The sequence below is a fragment of the Podarcis melisellensis genome (assembly GCF_964234715.1).
Source record: "Podarcis melisellensis genome assembly, chromosome: 6".
Classification (NCBI taxonomy): domain Eukaryota; kingdom Metazoa; phylum Chordata; class Lepidosauria; order Squamata; family Lacertidae; genus Podarcis; species Podarcis melisellensis.
This window is the reverse complement of record NC_138538.1, coordinates 59,093,724-59,115,103: the sequence shown is the minus strand read 5'-3', so window position 1 is coordinate 59,115,103 and position 21,380 is coordinate 59,093,724. Positions and strand designations below refer to the sequence as shown.

Below are 21,380 nucleotides of genomic sequence, written 5' to 3'. Positions count from 1 at the left end.
CTGACAGAGTCCTCAAGCCCTCCTGCCTCCTTCCCAAAGCCTAGTTAGTGCTTTCCCAGCTTTGAGAAGAAGCGCGGGGGGCGGGCTGGAGGGGGTGCCAAATTTTGGACTTGCACAGGGTGCCATAGTACCCAAGTGCACCCCCAAGTGCTGTAGCACACGTCTTCCTGTGCAGCTCCAATCCATCCTGTTCATCCTGCCCCTTCTTGAGGGACCTGGCTGTAAGCTAGCACAAGCCATGGCTGTGTTGTGGTTTGCTTGCAGGAATGAGTGTGGTCACAACTCGTGATAAAATTCTAATGGAATGTACTGCATATGCTTATAAAATTAGAATATTTTGCAAGGAATGTTCTGCAATGAAGTAGTAAACAGTTAACTTGAATCAACAGCTGCACGAATGAACGTGTACCTCCCTTGGCAAGTAACCAGTTTCTGTTGTTCTGAACTGTTGGCCTTGATCCCACCACAGAGTTTCAATGTGCTTCTAAATATAGAAGAGGGCAGGCAGTAGGTGGTGGTGCTGTTGCTGCAGGTTGGGTCCAACACAATGGGGTCCTGAGAGCTCTTGGGGGCCCTGGCTGCAAGCTAGCACCAGCCATGGCTGTGGTGAGGGTGTGGTTTGCTTTCAGGAATGAGTGTGGTCACAACTCACGATAAAATTCTAATGGAATGCCCTGCTAATAATAATAATAATGATAAATTATTTTATTTTATTTAATCCCCACCCTTCCTGGTTTAAAAACCGGGCTCAAGGTGGCTAACAGCAAATATAAAACACTGATTAAAATGTGGCTTAAAAACAGCATAAAATACAACATAAAATGCAGCATCGGTATCAATAAAGTTCAATAATTCAGGGGTCATTTTTTTTGGGGGGGGGAGGGAACCCAGTAAGTAGACATCTATGATCACCAGGGCTAACTGGCCAAGTTGGTCCTACTAGGGCCAGCAAGGAGAGAGGGAAGAATTTAAATGTGGGGTCCCAGAAAGGGTTTATTCATAGAAGAGGAAAGGGGAAAAGGGAATAGATGATCAGGCTAATTCAAATTGAAGGCCAGGCAGAATAGCTCTGTCTTACAGGCCCTGCGGAAGGAGATCGAGTCCTGCAGGGCCCTAGTGTCATGGGACAGAGCATTCCACCAGGTTGGAGCCATCACTGAAAAAGCCCTGGCCCTGGTGGAGGATAGTCTGGCTTCCGTAGGGCCCAGGACCTTTAAGCCATTATTATTCAGGGACCTTAGGGACATACCAGGAGAGGCAGTCCCATACATAAGAGGGTCCTAGGCCGCATAGGGCTTAGAATATTTTGCAAGGCATGTTCTGCAATGAAGTGGTAGAGAGTTAACATGGATCAACAGCTGCATGAATGGACATGCACCTCCCTTGGCATGTAACCAGTTTCTGTTGTTCTGAACTGTTGGTCTCAATCCCAACACAGAGTTTAAATGTGCTTATAAATATAGTGAGATCAATGGGCTTTAAGATGAATTGTGGTTCCTGAATTTCCTATAGGTTATATTCCTATAGGTTGTTGCCATGATTTTAAAAAGTCGTGCATCTTGGGTAATGGCCAAGGATGATGGGAGTTGCAATTGAAGGCTGCTTCAGCCTGTATTGCTGACATTCCCCACACTTGATCTTAGCCAAAAGGTATTGCTGACATTCCCAGAGGCCTGAGCTGACATACAATGACCTCCCACAGCAGCAGTCCAGGCTGCTTCAGCTTGCAGACAATGGTTCTTCACCTTTCACCTGCACTGCATTCAAAAGTATGGGCAGGTCCCCCAGAGGCAGTAGCAATTAAGCACAGCAGTTAAGCGATTATTGTAGTTCAGTACAGTTGTACCTTGACTCCCTAATGCCTTGAGAGTCAAACGTTCCAGGTTTCGAACGATCAAAAACTGAGTGTTCCAGTTTTCAAACTTTTTTTGGAAGCTGAGCATCTGGTGCAGCTTCCGCTATAGTTTCTGGTGCACCTGCGGCTTGTTTTCCAAACATTTTGGAAGTTGAACGGACTTCTGGAATGGATTCTGTTGGACTTCCGAGGTACAGCTGTAGTTGGAATTCCACCTCCTCTCCAGCTGATGGTGATGAGTATTAAGATTCTTCTATTTGACATGGGGAACGAAGGCTGAAAGCTAATGGCTTGGCATGATGGGGTGGCACTACCCTGACCTCCCAAGAGCAGAGTTGCTGCTGCTTACTGCAAGGGACAGTAAACTCTCCCCATCCCTGATTATGGGATGTGCTGGTTGGCACTACTTAGAGCTGGAGTCCAAAAACATCTGGAGAGTCACTGGTTCCCCACCCCTGATTTCATCTCTTTGTGGCCAAGGCAAAATCTGTACCAGATATCGCTGTCGCCTACCTGATCAAGACCCAATATGCTTCTTTCCCCTATATAATGGACTATTACCACTCTAGAAAATGGAGTAGGCTACTAGGCAGTCCTCATATGGTTCTGCTAGTTACAATCTTCCTCAAATGATCCAGCCTAAGACTGTTTCTAATCTATGCAGTATTGAACAGAAGGCAAGCAAGATGATTCCTCTGACTCTTTACCAAGAGGACAGAGTTGCTGAACCTGTTCTGATCTGAAATATCAAAGCGCTAGTATCGATTTGCACTTGCAGATAATTCTTCTACAAATGTCAGCTAAGATACTAATCTTTACTCTTCAAAACAAGTGAAATTTAACCTGTTGGGTCTGAGCAGCCAGAGGCAAGATGAGTCCTTCATCTTTTTTTTTTGTAACATCTATCCTATATGAGATGAGATGATCAATCAAGACACACTCCCCAGACCCTCAGAATCTTCTTTTTGTAACATCTGGGATCCACTCTTCTCCTATATGAGACGAGACGATTGATTGGGGGTTTCACTAGATGACCCTTGATTCCCTTCCAACTCTAAGATTCTATGATTCTCTAAGATTCTATGAACCAACCCAGACCCACAGAAACGCCTACAGTAACTGTATTGGTTAGAGACTTTAATATGCATCATAAACGTGTTTTAAATAGTGGTTCCAACTTTAAGGCGCTATTATGCTTTTTTCCAAGAAATGACAGACTAACTGCTATTGTTGTTGCTTATGGAATTTTAAGTAAAGTTTATTTCCTGTGGAAAACTTAATAGAATATATTCTTTTTTAATAAAAGTGAAAACAAGAAGGAAATGTTCTGATTCAGAAGGCTACCTTCCCTCTCCTGTCTAAGAAGAGTTACTCATTAGGCCATCTCGCTTCTATCTCTTTGTGGGTGTGATGTACAACAATGTACGGATTGCATACTCCTGTTTCTCAGAGGAGCCCTAGCCTAGAGGAGAGGTGTGACTGCTTTCCTGGGATCAGATTTCTGTTCTCCCAACAGAAAACAGTCTGCTCTGACAAAGGAAGGCTTGAAAGGTTCCAAGATGCTGCTCCAGTTGCTCTCTGTCCTCTGGGAGGCCTTGTCCCTGCAAATCGTTCTGGTGTTTCTGGCAACATTGCTACTTCTTGCTGATTACAAGAAAAGGATTCGCCCAAGGGATTTCCCCCCAGGGCCCAGGCCTCTTCCCTTGCTGGGTAATATACCACATTTTGGGGCAAAGGACCCACATTTGGCAGCACGGAAGGTAAGAATGAAGGAATGAACCAGATGATGAGAAAACAGGTAACGTTGCAGTGGAAAGGAGCGTAGAAACCTCACTGGAAAATGAGGGTTAGATGCCCCAGTCTAGCATCCTGATTCCAAGAGTAGCCAGCCAGAGGTCTCTGAGCAGCCCACAGCTGGGGCATGAAGGCAAATGCATCTCCTGTGGTTTGTTCCATCCAGATGTGTATGGCCTCTGAACCTGGGGGATCTATTTTGCCTAACAGTCATTGGTAACAAGCCTGTGTCCACACCTGCCATAAAAGGTAGGATGGCTGTTTGCATGATTCTATTTTGTTAGCAGGTTATTTCCACCACTTCGACCTTTTACCTCTAGCTCTGGGCAGGGGGGGGGGGGAGTCCAGAGCTATGAGCCACATATTTGCATGAGTAAGGTAATGAGCTCTGTCCAGCTCCTTGGTCCAGAGGTCAGTTTGCTTTCCTTGTATTTGACCCGTATGCTCAAGTAGATCATACAATGCCAAGCAGCTTCGCAGGTGCAATGTGCGAGTTCAGGTGGGCTATGGGTCAGGGTGTCTCTTACCTTGCTCACGAACTCAGTCCCAAACCTCAGGTCTAAATTAAGGAACAACGTGTTTTTAAAGAAAATAGCAAGAAGATAAAATGGGCAGATACTTCTAAGGAAAGCAAATATTAAGAAGCTTGCTATGGTTAATGTTAGCAGTGAATTCACAGAGGTGTGTTTGTCCTGTATTAGAAAGTGGGATTTTAGTGTTGCAACTCCAGCTCTCGAGAATCAGTTACCAACGGAAATCCAACAGCAACCCAACATGTATTTATATTCCTACAAGATAATTTTGTTTAGATTGTAAGCCAGTAATTATGTGATGAAATTGTTTTTTTTATTTTTGAATTTGCTTTAATGTTACGGGAGCTTGTGTTTGTGTGTCCTGTTCTGTTTTTGTCTCGTGCACCGTTTTGATGGATTAGCAAAAACCACGAGTGATGCCATGAAATCGGAATAATTAGCATCCTTAAGCTTTCTTGTCCTGTTGCTTTATCTTCAGACCATGTATTTCCAGGGCTGCTAATGCACTTGCCAGAAGTTGTGGATTGCAACTCCCATCATCCCCCACCGCTGCCCATCTTCACTGGGTTTCATGAGAGTTGTGGTCTAAAACACATTGGCTATCCCTTGGAGTTGCTGACAGACGGGTATAGGGTTGCTACCTATCCTGTGTAATGCAAGATCACCCTGTATTTCAATGTAAAATGTGACGTCCTCAATACCCTGCCATGTTAGGGATCCTCTCCAAATGCTCACCCACACTTCTACGGGAAAGGCATTGCCAGCTGGGCTGGAGAAAAATGTCTTTCGCTTCTTTCCTTTCCTTTTTTCTCCTTGCTCCCTGTCTTCATTCCACCCCTGAGGAGGAGCAAGGCTTTCATGTAGCTGCTTCCAGTTCCCAGCCTAGGATCACTGAGCCCTATCTCTCAGAGATCAACAGGTTCCAAGGCTCTAGGAACAAGTAGTTTTCTGTCAGTGTAGCCCAGAAATACCAGTTCTGAACATAGTTATCGGCATGATATTTGAAAGAGGAGGGTGGGGGAGAGGTAGCTCCCCACAAGTCTTCTCCTTTGCCCCACCACTTAATATTCCCTCTCTTTCAGAAATTTAACATGTGGAACAAAGTCATCACCTCTTCAGAATATGACTCTTTGTTTGTTTATTGCCCAGGCCTGCATCTGTTGCTGTGCAGTACTGCATATATGTGAAAAGTCATGTATTTAAGCTCCGGGTAGGAAAGCACAGACAGATTTACAAATTTGTGTGAATGTGTGTGTGCTCATGTGACAAATTCCAGAGGGGCCATAGTGTTTGGCTGCAATAGATTGAAATGAATTGCTTTGAAGTCATTTCAGCACTAGGTGAAAAAACAACAACCCTCAATTCCTCCCTCATCCTCTCCTGTATTTTGCCAGAACCAAGGTAGTAACTCTAGAGGGCTACAGGACTCCAAGCCAGCAGGGACCCCAAGCTGTCTTTTTGAAATAAATCAGACATTTCTAAAGGAAGTTATAAACAAAACAGTTGAAGCTTCTTGTTGTTGCTGCTGCTGGATGGATGGATGGAGGACACTTGAGTACATAAAGCATTTTTCTTGTGTTTACATTATTTCCTCCACTCCCTTAGTGTGGAGCCTTTATAGAATAAAACATAATTGACTGGCTTGAAAAGGTTTTGCTCAGAATTAACTCCCTTACAAAAGAAGGGAGGAATATTGTGGTGCCCCACTCAGTTCTCTATGTCCCATGCACTTTAGGATAAGGATTGTAGTTCTGTTCGCATGTTATGTTGTACATTATTCTACCCTCCCCCCTTTATCTTTGCAACATTAGAGCATGATCCTGAGAAAGCCAAGGTTGCAGATTTGATCCCCATATGGAACAGCTGCATATACCTGCATTGCAGAGGGTTGGAATAGATGATCCTCAGGGTCCCCTCCAACTCTACATTTCTTTGGTTCTATGATCTCTGTGTGGTAGCTAGGCTAAATTAATATATGTGCAGAAGCAGCAGCTCTTGTCAATAGATTGCAGGCGGAGAATGAAGGGGGTCTGTCCATGCACAGTGAACTGGGCCCAGGAAACACTTTTGACATCTCTGCTGCCCCGCTGTACGTATTTGATTGCACCCAAGTCTGCTTGTTCCATACAGTATTGGCATTCTATAAACATCAAAAAGGTAAATTAATATAGAATATCAATGTAGACTATATAGAGATATTTTGTTCTCTCTTGCATTCTTCCTCTCCTTTCAGCTGGCTGAAAAATATGGCAATGTCTTCAGCATTCAGGTTGGGAAAATATGGATTGTGATTGTGAATGGATTGCATCTGGTGAAAGAAGCTCTTGTCCATCAGGGTGAAAACTTCATAGATCGTCCAGTTGACCCTCTTACCAAGGAAATCAGTAGGTCATTGGGTGAGTTACTTTAAATTACGGCCAATTGTTTAAATTTATTTATTTATTTCTAGCTCAGAAATGCGCTTCCGTATCATCATTTGGTATAACAGCATAATCCCATCATTTCCTGGTGAAGGTTCCCATCTAATCAAAAAGCCAAAAATAAATGGAGAGAAAAACAGAATTATCATTAAATAATCAAGGCCATATAAACAGGTACTGTTAATCCAGAAAATGAATGCCAGAGTGGCCTAAAGGGCTTCAATGCAGAAGGGTCATTTGTAAAAAAATATATATATAGACTGCTTTACGTGTTCCTATATATTTACTTCATTTTGTGTATTTCTAAACATATGCTGCCTTTCTATCAGAGTTCCCAAAAACTTTCAAAGGACAGCATGAAGTTAGTACAGGGAGCCAGCAACATTATGCGGGGTGGGGTGGGGTAGAATAAATAAATAAAATTGCCATTTCCACTTACCATTTATTCTTTTTTTTTCCACCTACACACCCAGTGGGCTTTCCTTGCTTACCAGGCTTGGGGGAGGTATGGGGGGGGGCAAGGAAGCCCTTGGGGCTCCTTCCTACAGCCCAGTAGGTAGCCCCCCCACTTTGTGGGGTGGTGTTGGCTCTTGGGATTCCTAGAATTTGCCTTTGCACACAGACCCCCCAGAACCAAACTACCACATAATTGGTGGGTCAACTGTATTCCAAAACGCAACCCAAACAGTAAAAAAAACAAAAACAAACCAACCCACAGACAATAACCAAACAGCAGCAGCAGCAGAACCAAAGGCAATCAAATAAAAACAACCAGCCTGCTTCAGTCTTTCCAAAGCAACACAAACAGGCAAGCAGAATAACCTAAAGCAAATAGCCCATGTTATCATTAAATGTTAAATGTTCTTCCTTGCGATATGCACTTGTTCTTTCTTCCCCTCTAGGAGTGGTCTCCTCTAATGGTCTCACCTGGAAACAACAGAGAAAATTTGCCATATCAATGCTCAGAAACTTTGGTTTGGGTAAAAGGACTTTAGAAGAACGAATACAGGAGGAAAACCGATACCTAAAGGAAGCTATTGAAGTTGAGAAAGGTGCGAACCAGAGTCAAAAAAGCCTATTTCATATGAAAGGTTAAAAAATACATTGGTCATGGTATGAAGCTTTCAAGTGCTGCTTTGTGCAAATGCAGCTCTGCTTTAGATGGGCATCAATGTAAAACTCAGCCCAGGGGTATATCCATTGTGGGTCTTATTTCTCCCATAGCCACAAGCCTTGGATTCAAACAGAAATCAAACACTGTGCTCTGAAACTCTCCAGCTTGCTCTTTTACTTCTAGGTCACATCCCTGCAAAGTCTACCCTAGACTCTCTCACTGCAGTCTGATGGAGGGGCCTTTCCCCCAAGTGATCACCTCATGAGACAGCTAGCCTACCTTATGTTTTAATGCTTGCTGCCTCCAGGGATTCAAAAGTGCTATCACCCATAACCTCAAAACAACATAGATATAAAATCTTACAGAGCAATGTGCTAGAAAGCTTATACCTATAGCTGTGCAGTTTTCCTTAGCATGTCACCCTAAGTATAAAATTCATCCACTGTGCCGTCTAGACATCCCGTATCTGAAGAACATCTGCTGTGCCCCCCCATACTCTGTCCAGACCCACCCACCCACTTCCTGTGCGAATATATCAATCTGGCCCTTGATCGATAGAGCCGCGACTTCAGACAGCTTTACGATCCCAATCAATCACTTACAGCGGTCCGGTCACCGCTTAAGAGCTGAAAAGCAGCTAACAGCTGGAAGCTGAGAAGCAGCTGGAGCTAAAAGCAGCTGGAATCGTTACTCCAAGCAAGGAAGAGCCGTAGGAGCTGGTACTGAGCACTGAGTACGGAGTAAGTACAGCTTGGGGCACCTTGGGAGAACGGGAGAAGATGGCCAAAAGCCAGAATATACCTCTGGAAAAGCTCACTCTAAAGAGTTGGGCAATATGGAGCAGACAAATAAGGGGATGGTTCTTGGTTGAAGGGCTCTGGGAAGCAAACCAGTGGGAGCCAGAAGAAATACCCCTTAGCCGGCCAGCAGCTGGAGCAGCTGAAACAAGCTGTGGGGCTGTGTTGGCTGAAGATAGCCAGAGACTGCAACAAGAGCTGAATATGCTCAAAGCATGCGTTGATGCATCATTGAGGCCTCATTTGGAGGGCATAACGACAGCGTGGGCTGCCTGGAATTTGCTGAAGGGCTTGTGTGACGCGTCAGCGAAAGGCCAGAGCCCTGGAGAGAGCCCTGGAGAGGCAGAAGGATGCCCAGAAAGCCCAATGGGGGCTGAGACAGTGTTGGGGAGCTGTTGTAATGCTTCTACACATCTGTGTGATGGACTGAGTCCTGGAGAAGCTGGACTGGCAGGCCCTGTTCCCGATGTCTTGGCCTCTAGGAGTGCTAGTGAGCAGATCGGGGGGGGCGAAGAGTTCCAAAGGCAAGTCTAAAGAACTTTCCCTTTGTGCTGAAGCGGAGAGCAGCTTCAGGGGGGGCCAGGCTGGTGGGAGGCGCCGTTCCAGAAGGAGGAAGGCCAGGCCAGCTGGGAGGAGCCCCGGGCAGTGTTTTTCCACTGGAGTTCAACGTCGGCGTGGCAATTGCCCCCACCGGAGCAGAGAGCCGAGGCAGGATGTTGGCAAGGACACTTCTCATGGGAACCAGGCGGGTTTCCATGGCAACAGGCCTGGGAAGACAGGCAGGCGTGGAACTGAGCCAGGTGGCCGTGGTAAACAGCAGGGAGAAGAGTCTTATCAGGTTTCTGCGAGTATGGCAGTGTTTGAAGACGGCCGAGTGGAAAATTCCGAGATGGCCTTTGTAATAGACTCTGCAGCTAACCGCAACATGGTTCCAGAGACCCCTGCAGTCGAGATGTGGAATTGCACGGCAGTTCCGAAAGGACAGACTATTAAGTTCGCGAATGGACAGAGAACTAAAATTACTAAGTTCGCTAATGCCTATCTTTCTGTTTTGCAGGAGGCGGTGGATTTTTGTGTTGTTCCGGAGGTTCATCATTGTTTGTTATCTGTGCCTTATTTGTTAAGTAAGGGGTTCAAAGTTTGTTTTGAAAATGATGTCTGCACAATCTCCAGAGGGGGGAGGTTACTGGCCAAAGTGCGGAAGGGACAGAATGATCTTTTCATTCTTAAAACGTCTCTTGGAGGTGAGGGGAAGGTTGAGAAAGCACAAGCGTTGCGTGCTACAGTTCCCAACCAGCGTGCTACAATTCCCGCTCATCATGTCATGTGTGCATGCGTATGGCATCAGAGAACGATTCACAATCCTTTAGAGGATTTGCAGGCGTTACCTGAGGTTGTTACAGGTTGTAAGATTAGAAATTGTCAAAGTGCCATTAATTGTGACACTTGCAAGCAGGCAAAGGTGAGAGGGTGCAGTTACCCAAAGGTGGAACGGGTAGCCACTAAACCTTTTGAGCTGGTTCACATAGATTTATCCAGTCCTGTCAAGGCACAGAGTCTAGGGGGGGCCAGATTTCTGCTAACTTTTCTTGATGATTATTCGCAGAATTCCTGGGCTCACGGTCTCAAATCCAGGGAGGATGCAGCACAGCTGATCAAGAGCTGGATTGAGGGGGTGGAACAGAGGTTCTCCACCAGGGTTCAAGCGATCATCAGTGACAGAAATGCTAAGTACACTGGTTCTGCTTTGCAGAAGTTCTTTCAACAGAAAGGGATACGTCACACAGTTATTTCACCCCAGCAAGGGGGGGTGGCAGAGCTGAGAAGTGGAGCTCTGGTTAAGGCTGCACAGGTGATGCTGAAAGAAGCCAGGTTGCCTCCTGAGTTTTGGCTGGAGGCCACGAGGGCTGTGTCATTCACCTGGAATCGTGTCTACAACTCACTGGTAGGTGACACACCGTTCTCTTTGTTAAATGGCCAAAAACCCCAGGTTCACTTTCTGCGCACGTTTGGGACTCCTGCGCTTGTCTCTGTGCCTAAGGCTTTGCAAGGGCCAGATGGAGCCAAAGTCCAGAAAATGATCTTCTGTGGGTATGAGCCAGAAGCCCGTGCATGGCGGTTTGCTTACCCGTCAGGTGATCAGAGTAAGGTGCTGATCAGTAAACACGCTGAGTTCTTAGAGGAGGATGTAAAGTCAAAGACTCCTGTCAGGCGTGATGTTCTCTCAGAATGTCTCTCTGATCCAGAAGACAGTTCTGATGAGGCAGAGGAAGAAGAGGCTGAGGCTGCTGATGACGACCAGGTCACTGACCAGGGTCAGGAGCAGGATAGGGCATCTCCACAAGTTGTTAAGAGACAGCCCAAGAGTGAGCCTAGTTCTCCTGTGAGTGTGATGGAGAGGATTCGAAGACGCTTTAAGTCAGAAGGAGAATCCCATGATGCAGAGGACACACCTGCTGATCAAAGTGAGTCAGAGGGAACACCTGAGTTTGTGCCTAGGAGGTCCAGTCGCACAACTAAAGGTATCCCACCAGAGAGGTATCAGGCCACAGGTGCGTGGGTAAGTTTCGCACAGTGCGATTCTGAGAGTTGTGAGGTGGTTCCACAAATGCCAAACAGGTTTGCCAAGAGAAGGCGCAAGGCATTGGGGAAGGGATTGATCTCACAAGGTGTTACTGAAGATGTTGCACAGGTAGCATGCAGGGACACAAGGGGGGGTGTTATAGTTCAGAACTTAACTGGTTAAATTCCCTGGTGTGTGTCACCTGCTGACGTCAGCTTACAGAAGCTGGGCGGAGACAGAAGCTTTAGAAGCTGGGCGGGACTATTCCCTGTATTGTTCAGTCCCCCCTGTGACTCTGAGGGGAGAAAGATGTTCCCTCTGTGTATCTGAGAGGGAGACATGTTTTGCAGCAATGGCTGCCAGCAGTGACGGACTTTGATGCTGAAATGTTGTAATAAAGAGCTGTAAATAGACAAACCTGTCTATGTGTGCTTACAAGGAGTAAGACTGCTTTACACGCTGTGTTTCTACTCTGCTAAAAGCCGTGACTGAGAAGAGACAGCAGGAGTTATTGCGCAGCTTGGGAGGAAGCGTGCCGGACCGCTGTAAGTGATTGATTGGGATCGTAAAGCTGTCTGAAGTCGCGGCTCTATCGATCAAGGGCCAGATCGATATATTCGCACACTTCCTTCTGTTTTTTGTTACATGGAAGCTATAAGCAGTCCTACTCCTTCTCCATTTCTCTCTCTCTCTCTCTCTCCAGGGCAGCCATTTGACCCTAAACTTCAGATTAATAATGCTGTTTCAAATATCATTTGTTCTGTCACTTTTGGGGACCGCTTTGATTACCATGACAGTAATTTCCAGAAGTTATTGCTCTTCCTTGATGAGATAATGTATCTTCAGGGATGTATGTGGACTCAGGTAGGTCTTCTGGTCCCAGGCACACTCCCACATTTTTGTTGACTGTTCATTGATTTGCTTTTGGCCCTCATGTTTCTTTATGTTCTGATTTCTTTTCCCCATTTGTCTTGTCATTCAAGCATCACACACCATCTCATATCCCCTTGACATCTTGTCTTGTCTTCACATTATCTATTAAAATACCAAAGGTAGGGCATGTTCATAAACTGGATTTAAGATCCAGAGCATGTCTTGCAATGAACACAGTGATGCAATCCCAAAGGACATACATGGCTTAATTCCACACTCCCCTCTTACCAATTAGAATCTGTGAAAGGCCCCCCATGCAGATAGGCATCACCAAATGAGAAAACTACTTTGGCACCATTTTCCTGATATCCGGCAAGGTGCGTGCATTTTTCAAACAGGTAGCCATCTTCATGGGAAGCCATCGCATGGATTGCTACCTCCTTTGGTCGTAGCATGATCTGCAACTGTTATGAGAGGGCTTTCCCTGAACAAATCTGATGTTAGTATTTGTTTCCTCAGCTGTACAATGCATTTCCCGCTCTCATGAAGCACTTGCCAGGGCCCCATCAGACTGTTATTAAAAACTGGGGACAACTGAAATCCTTTGTGAGAGAAATCATTGAAAAACATGAAGAAGACCGGAACCCATCTGAACCCAAAGATTTCATAGATGCCTATCTAAATCAAATGGCCACGGTAAGAAACAAAAAGTATAGTTTGTGTAGTAGCAGTAATATTAAGCAGAGACAAATTCTAAAGGACCAGAACTTACCCTGTTTTTCCATTGGCTGTGTATGAAAGCAGCCAAAGAGGTGTGGGTGCATGTGTCTACAAGTGCATATACATGAATATGAAATAATGTGTATCTAGGGGTGACCCACCACCACCTGTCCTGAAATCCACCAGATTCACAGGGCTGTTGACTTGGCTGTGCCAGATCCAGGACACTTGTTAGGAATAGAACTCATGAATCTCATTGTCATCACTTGATATATAGGACTGAAACTGGGATGGTGTTTTTAATGACAGATGAACCCTTTGGTGCATTTTCTTTGTTTTAAGGAGGATGCTGCTTCCAGTTTTCATAAAGACAATCTCCTACAATCAACACTGGATCTCTTTCTTACTGGAACAGAAACATCTTCTACAACCCTGCGCTGGGCCTTGCTTTACATGGCCATTTTCCCAGAAATTCAAGGTAGAGCCATCATTTGCTTACTTGTCTTTGATTACTTTGGAATAAATCTACTGCAATTAATGGATGTAACCTATAGGCTATTAAGTTCAATTTGTTTTCCATGAGTATGATTAACATTGAATAGCACCAGTACTTTGTTTCTAGAAAAACAGGTGCCAGTACGCACCATGGAGTTGTTACAATAAGTGCCACACTTTTAACATATCCGTTAAAAAGTTGCTGGTGGTTCGTACCTTTGAGTACCCCCAGGTAACAAAAGCTGAATTCCACCGTTCCCTTTTTTGGATGAGCTCCCAATGCCATGTTGGTATGTTACTATGCCAGATGCACAGATAGAGGATGGGAGATATCTGGCTTGACAGCAGAACTTGTGAAAAGGATCTGGGAGTCTTAACATGAATCAACAGTGTGATGCAGTAGCAGCAAAAGAAAAAGAAAAAGAAACCCTAATGCAATTCTAGGTTGCACCAACAGCAGTATAAGATCAAGTGAAGTAATAGAACCACTGTGTTCTGCCTTGGTCAGACTCCAACTGGACTACTGATTTCAGTTCTGGGCACCACAGTTTGAGAAGGCTATTGATATGCTGGAATGTGTGTAGAGGAGGGTGACACAGATGATCAAGGGTCTGGAACCAAGCCATCTGAGGAACGGTTGAGGGAGTTGGGTATGAGAGGACATATGATAGCTATCTTCTAATCTCTGAAGGGCTCTTATGCGGAAGATGGAGCAAGTTTGTTTTCTGTTACTGCAGAGGGTAAGACCTGAACTAATGGATTCAAATATTAGACGGAGCTTTCAGACATTAGAATGGGCTACCTCAGAAGGTGGTGGACTCTCTTGGATGACTATCTACCAAGGATTCTTTAGCTGTGATTCCTGTATTGCAGGGGTTGGAATACATGACCCTTGGAGTCCCTTCCAATTCTACAGTTCTATGATTCCATGAATCCTTGCCTCTAGTGTAAGCTATAGGTTCAATAGTAACTACAATAAGGTAATTTCATAGCAAAATGTGGAAATGTTTTTGTTCTCTTAGGGATTCAAAATTAGAATGGGAGCTAGGTTGTATGAATGATGTTCTGTGGTCTGCCTCCGGAAATTTTATGGAGTGATTAAAAAATGCAGTAGGTCTACTCGTATTAATATGTTATTATGTAAACTGATTAATTTATTTTGTTGAATCAACTCAAGCAAATACAGAAAGGAGATTCATAGGATGGAATTCAACTTCAAATTATGATTCCATTTCCTCATCGCCAGTATTGAATAGTGGGTAGACATAGCAGACGACGCAGCGATTTCTCCAAAGCAGCTCTTTCCTTGTAAGCTGGAACAGAACTGAACAGCAAACAGCTCAGCCGGCCTGCTTTTACAGGCAGCCGGCTGTCAACATTGTAGCAACAACCACCCAGGGTTTCCCGCCTAAAGTAACTGACGTGGACCTGAGTGAAAACTATATACAGTGGTACCTCGGGTTACATACGCTTCAGGTTACAGACTCTGCTAACCAAGAAATAGTACCTCAGGTTAAGAACTTTGCTTCAGGATGAGAACAGAAATTGTGCTCCAGTGGCACGGCAGCAGAGAGAGGCCCCATTAGCTAAAGTAGTGCTTCAGGTTAAGAACAGTTTCAGGTTAAGTATGGACCTCAAATGCAAGAAATTCAAATGCAAACCATAGCATCCCTTACAAAAATGTCCTCGAGCTTTGCTTCCTGAATCATAATGTGATTTATGCCACACTGAAGCCAGTTAATATCATAGGTGTCTTTCACAACACTTTGTTTAGCAAGTAGTTGACCATAAAATGTACCTCTTTAAACATGACTTCTAAATGGAGATTGTTAACTCAGTTGCTAGCTGTTTTGCATTTGATCTGAATTGATTATATGTATGAGCTGATGTTCTTTTAAGTGTTATATCATATGCATATATAATTATTAATAAGTAACTGTTTTTGTATATGGAACTGCTTTATATACTTTAACTGTTTTTAATGTGTGATGTTTTGCTGTGGTTTTATAATTTGCTGGAAGCTGCCCAGAGTGGCTAGAGCAACCCAGTCACATGGGCAGGATTTAAATAAATCTTCTATTATTTTTATTTTATTTTATTTTATTTTTGTTATTATTTGGACAGGATTCGCTGAGGAAGTCCTGTCAGCAGAACCTGTGAGCATGGACTTCCACTTGTGCAAAAAGGCTTCCCTCCACTCCTCTCCCTGTACTACTCTCTCACACACCCTGAAATTGCTTCAAGGAGGTTGTGAGAGGCCACAGAACAGTGCGGAAGGGGAAGGGGGGGGACTTTCCATCTGGCAAGCTACAATAAACGGTGCAGTCAAAACAATTCTATTTAGGCAGTAGATGGACCATTCCAACTAGAGATCTTCAGCTCTCAGTTTTTGTCTGTTCTTCTTGTATTGAAGCTAATCTTCTTCATTTGCAGCCAGAGTCCAAGCGGAAATAGATTCTGTGATTGGCCAGTCTCGCCAGCCAGCAATGGATGACAGGGTCAGCATGCCCTATACCAATGCGGTTGTTCATGAAGTTCAAAGGATGAGCAGCATTGTGCCACTGAATGTGCCCCGGATAACAACTAAGGACACAACACTGGCTGGGTTTCATGTGCCCAAAGTAAATGTTAAGAACATAAAGCTCTTCTTGTTTGTTTTTGCTCTTCCAGTAAAGAGACAAGCTTTTAATGTTTGATGTTTTATCGTGTTTTTAATATTCTGTTGGGAGATGCCCAAATTGGCTAGGGAGACCCAGCCAGATGGGCAGGTTATAAGTATGTATGTATGTATGTATGTATGTATGTATGTATGTATTTATTTGGCCAACATGGTGCCATCCAGATGTTGTTGGGCTCCAACTGCCATCCGTTCCTGCCAGCATGACGAACAGGCAGGGATGATGAGGCTGTATCCCCAAACATCTGGAGGCCACCATGTTGGTAACCTCTGGTCTAAATACAGAGTTGTACCAGTCTCAGTTTGAATGGGTAGCTAGTCTGTCAGAAATTAGCCAGTATCTGGTGTTGCTAACCTTGAATTTTAGTAGTTCAGCAGGCTTTGAATGTCTTTTAAAATCTATATTGGAACTGTGCTTTTGTGGGAAATCTTTGAATGAATTACTTAATAATGAGAAGTAAATATTGCATTCAGAACATTTCCTTTCTCTGTCAGGAGATATAGGTTTAGTACTGCTGTAATTTCAAAGAGAATACTTGAAAGTGCCTTGTCATTTTTATCTACTTTCTTCTCTGCTTCTCCTTTGGCAGGGAACCATATTGATCACCAATTTGACCTCTGTGCTGTTTGACAAGGATGAGTGGGAAACACCCAATGAGTTTAATCCTGGCCATTTCCTAGAGAATGGTCAGTTCCGGAAAAGGGAAGCATTCCTGCCTTTCTCTGCAGGTAACAAAAGTTGAGGAGCTGCTCACTAGAATTGCAACAGGGCCTATATGATGGTGACTTACTTACTGAGTGCTGGGTATATTACTAATTATATTGTGCATTTCAGGGGTCAGCAACCTTTTTAGACAGTGAGTACACTTGGCATTTAAGAAAGTGCTATGGGCACCAATCACAAAATGGCTGCACTTGGGGCTGTGGTGCAACACAAAAATAGTTTGGACATGACTCCCAACTCCCACCCCAGCAAAGTGTGGATTTTTAAGGGGGTGTTTACTGAGATCTTTAATGAGTGCCATAGGTGGCTCAGACAGTCCTTGAGGGCTAGGGTGTATTGTTTACAGCAGTGGTCAGCAAGGTTTATCTTGCTTGGGCCAGAACGGTCCTGCAGAGATATCTCCGTGGGCCGGGGCATGGAGCACCTGCGATTTTCGGTGTCTGCATCTGTGCAGGTGCAATTTTCGGCATCTGTTCATGGCAGTGGCGTAGCGTGGCGGGTGCAGTGGGGCGGCTGCACCGGGCGCAACATCGGGGGGGGCGCTCGCACTTGCAGCTCTCTGCCCCTACTAAAATCCACGGGTTAGGGGGGGCGCAAATTACTTGCCTTGCCCCGGGTGCTGACAACCCACGCTACGCCACTGGTTCATGGTGCCGCAGAAGCGAGTCCCTGTGCAGTTCTGCGCTGGTTTAGCGCAGTGCGCAAGCGGGCTGCTCGGTTCTGGGGCAGCTCATGTGCCGGTCAAACAACCTCTGCGAGCCATTTCAGACCCATGGGCCTTAGGTTGCTGACCCCTGGTTTACAGGATTTCCCCTCAGGGAATATGAGAAACATTGTGTATGCAAGCTTCCCTCTCCATGTTCACAGTTGTTTTCTTCTCTGCGCCATGAGAAAAGTACCGTATTTTTCGTTCCATAAGATGTACCTGACCATAAGACGCACCTAGTTTTTAGAGGAGGAAAACAAGAAAAAAAATATATTCTGAACGAAACAATGGATGTATGATTTTTGTGGTTCATGCCGTGGCCACAGACATGTGATCTGATGGTGAATTTGGGGTTACCCAATGCATGTGGATCCGTGCTTTGTAGCAACATTTTTGTACAATTGCAGCCCCAGGAAACAGTGGGTGCATGATTTTTTGGGTGCAGGCTGTAGCCATGGACATGCTATGTGATCTGATGGTGAATTTGGGGTGACCAATGTAAAAATCTTGAGGATACATGGGCTTTTACCTCCCCTCTCCCAGGCAGCCTCCGCTAGCATCCCTTATCTTTCTTCCAGTCCCACCAATCAGCTGTTTCCTTTCAACATTCCCTTTCCTCTTGTTTGCCCTAGTGTCTTTTCCTTAGGTGGAGCTATTTTTTGCTCCTCCTTTTCTTCTATTTTCTCTCCTTATTGCTTTAGTCTTCCTGTTTCCCCCCCTTTGGAAGTTTGCTGTCTTTACCTCTCCCCTCCCAGGCAGCCTACTTTATCTCTAGCATCCCTTATCTCTCTCCCCCGATCGGCAAATGATCAGCGGCTTTGTTTCAACACCCACTTCCCTCTTTCAAAAAACAAAGCACAATCTGCTTTTCGCCCCTGGGCAATTCAGCTCCAGAGACCACACATTCACTCCATAAGATGCACAAACATTTCCCCTTACTTTTTAGTAAGAAAAAAGTGCGCCTTATAGAGCGAAAAATACGGTGCCTACTTCTCACTATGCAGCTCAGAAAATAAGCCACTTATAGGGAAAAGGGATCTGTTTCGCTGTGGGTGGATTGCTTTTGCCCTACCCTCCTCATCCTTTCAGCTTGCTGTCCTTCCCTCCTTTCAACTCTTAGCGTTGCTCTTTTTCTCCCACACGCCTTAACCTTACTCTCTGTCTCCTCTCCCAGACCTCATCTTACCCTCACTGTGGTGTGTGTGTGTGTGTGTGTGTGTGTGTGTGTGTGTGTGTGTGTGTGACATTATGTCTACATTGTGGTCTGGTCCTTCCCACTGCTCGGTCCCTCCAACAGTTTGATTGATTGATTGATTGATTGATTGACTGACTTATTTTTTATTGCCTGTTCTATGCCAAATGTTTTCAGTTAGTCTAATGTGGCCCTTTCTCCAAAAAACAAAAACACAAATTTCCATCCTGAGTTCCTAAAGATTGATGCAATTTCCTGAAACATTTGTAAGATCTTTGTGGGCGGGTCAAAGTGAATGCAGAGTTTTGAGTTAAGCTGGTTAACTGGATATTAACTGAATGATAGTTGTTTTTATGATGATTTCTATAATCAAGAAGTATATAAATTTTATGAAATAAAAAATAAAATAAACAAATCTCCACATCTTTGAAATGTGAGAAGGAAACTGTAAGGTTAGGGATGGACAGATCTGCCAACTTTGGTTTCCTTCATTTTTTCTAATCTTAAATTCAATTCTCCACATTTCAGCAGCAATCTGCAATAGAAAAGAAAACCCATTTAAGTGCATGTTTTTCTTATTGACACATTTTTAAAGCTCGCTGTGACTAATTTACACTATTTTGTAAACAATTCCTCTAATATAATGAATCTTTGTATGTTCTTTTCTCTAATATATGATTTTTTTTGACACTTTCCCTTTATAAGTCTTTTTGTACACATGGGTTGGTTGGAGACTTTACTGTAAATATCAAAGAATGGTTGGTTTTGTGTGCGTGTATATGCATGTCTGTATTCATATTTAGGGAGATTGCTATGAAGATGTGAACTCTACTAACATAGTCTCTCTCTCTCTCTCTCTCTCTCCCCCCCCCCATCTCTCCCTCTCTTCTAGGAAAGCGAGCTTGTCTTGGAGAGCAGTTGGCGAGGATTGAGCTTTTTCTTTTCTTCACTGCCCTACTTCAGAAGTTCACTTTCCAGGCTCCAAAAGGCGTGACATTAAGCCTTGACCATCGGTCAGGTCTTACGTTATCCCCCCAGCCCTACCGGATATGCGCAATCTCTCGCTGAGGGGACTCATTTTATGGCACTGCTCATTAAAAGAAGATGGTGAAGAATATGGCCAGCACTGCCTCCTTAGTTTCTGTCCTTAGGGGGACAGCTCAATAGTTAAAGCTCAATAGTAATGCATGTCCATTGTATTTAGAAGGCCTCGGGTTCAATCTACATGACTGGTGTGTGGTTCTTCTCATAAATGATCTCAAGTATGTGACTTTTAAAATTGTCCCGGGGGCACAGCTAGGGCAATGTCTTATAAACCAGCAAAGCCTTGTACCTGAACCACTTCAACATTCAAATGCCAGATCAATAATTTACTATTGAGAAAGGTTGCAGATGTCTGGTAAATTGTAGACTTTGATACTCAAGCTGTAGCTGGTCTACAGGTCATGGCAAATTTTAATTTGGTTCAAACAGTTAATTTAATGAAAAAGGCTTACTAAAAAAGTTTTTGTACGTTGGCAGTGCAGAAGCACTGTGTACATGGGCCAATCTTTGTACTTGGCAATCTAGCAAGTTAATGTTTATTACAGACATCAGTGCTTATGACATAGGTGCATAGAGTGATTTTAAAAGGATTGCTAGCCTGGATCCTTGGGGTGTGTTTATTCATAACCCATCTTTTAAACGGTAGTCTGACTTTGTAGGATAATTTCTTCATTCCAATTTCTATTCCCTTTTCTCAGGACTTCTCTTCACTAGTGATAAAAAGTTCTAAATTGTGTAATATTTGATTTGGTAATAAAGCCTTGAACTTTCATTTTTGGGCTCGTTGATTACCCTGGTTGTTCTCCTTACATTCCCCTTTGGCAAAGAAAAGATCCCATGTGGTGTGTCTCAGGCTTGATCAACACAGCAAGACTGTTGTTTAAAGTTTCCATTCCAGTTCCACCCCAAACTGAGTCTGTGACAATAGGCAGTATCTGCACTATATACATATACAGCAGTATCATACAGTTTTATACAGTCATAGAATCCTGTTAAGGGCATGGAGAGTTGTGAGGAAACCCTTGTAGGAGTACATCTAAGATATATGGGGTGGGATTCTGCTTGCACAATCTGAAATACTTGCCCTGCTGGAGCTTTTGCACATTCCTCCCCTCATGTAGAAGTAGCCCTAGAGGGAAGCAGCGAGAAGACAATCTGAAAGGTCAGTGACTAATTTGTAGAACTAGAGACCTTCCTTTTCAAGGGTGACTTAAAGCCTTCTTTTCCTAAAAAGGACCTGAGTTGTGTCCATGTTGTGGTCAAGACAGTGGTGGACCTTGGGGTCTCAAATTTCAAGAGCAGCCTGTGCAACGCCAAAAATTCTCTCCCCCCTCCTTTATTGCACTCCATCCTAAATCACAGTCACAACATCCCTGTCACTCTCCCCTAAATCTACATCTGCTCAGGGCCAGCTTGAGAGTCAAGAGCTTCTCTCTCTCGTTACCGTCAGCTTGTTCACTTCTGCATCTTCTTTTCCGGAAGGTGGAGTAAGATGGAAGGATATGAAGTGGACTAGGACCTGGGCAACAAGGATACAACTCCTCACTCAGCCATGAAGCGCACTGGGTGACCTTGGGCTGGTCACTATCACTTGGCTTAACCGACCTCACGGGCTGCTTGTGATGATAAAATGAGGAAGAGGAGAACCATTAATGCCACCATAGGTGGAATATAATGGTTATAATTTAAAAGTAAATATAAAATAAAGAAATAAAATATCTCCAGCCATCCCACCCCACCCCACATCAGATTTTGGATGGGGGGGTTGTGTTTGTAGGAAACTGGCTTTAGAATTGGGAGTTGCTGAACCTGTTCTGGTCTGAAGATATCAAAGAGCCAGCATTGATTTGCACTTGCAGATAATTCTTCTACA

At 44.3% G+C, this 21,380-nt stretch overlaps 1 protein-coding gene across 2 annotated transcripts; it reads left to right on the top strand.

Annotated features, from left to right (window-relative positions):
• The first annotated feature begins 3,309 nt into the window (after positions 1-3,309).
• LOC309372318 (cytochrome P450 2J4-like) lies at positions 3,310-20,279 on the top strand. Of its 2 annotated transcripts, XM_081915843.1 has the most exons (9): positions 3,311-3,615; positions 6,416-6,578; positions 7,505-7,654; positions 11,780-11,940; positions 12,469-12,645; positions 13,012-13,147; positions 15,598-15,785; positions 16,432-16,570; positions 19,356-20,279. In XM_081915843.1, the coding sequence occupies exons 1-9, from the start codon at positions 3,415-3,417 to the stop codon at positions 19,529-19,531; spliced, it is 1,491 nt and encodes a 496-aa protein (XP_081771969.1). In that variant the 5' UTR covers positions 3,311-3,414; the 3' UTR covers positions 19,532-20,279. The 2 variants fall into 2 exon arrangements, with proteins under 2 accessions (XP_081771970.1, XP_081771969.1); XM_081915844.1 differs by lacking the exon at positions 7,505-7,654 and having other exon boundaries at positions 3,310-3,615.
• The last annotated feature ends 1,101 nt before the right edge of the window (positions 20,280-21,380 follow it).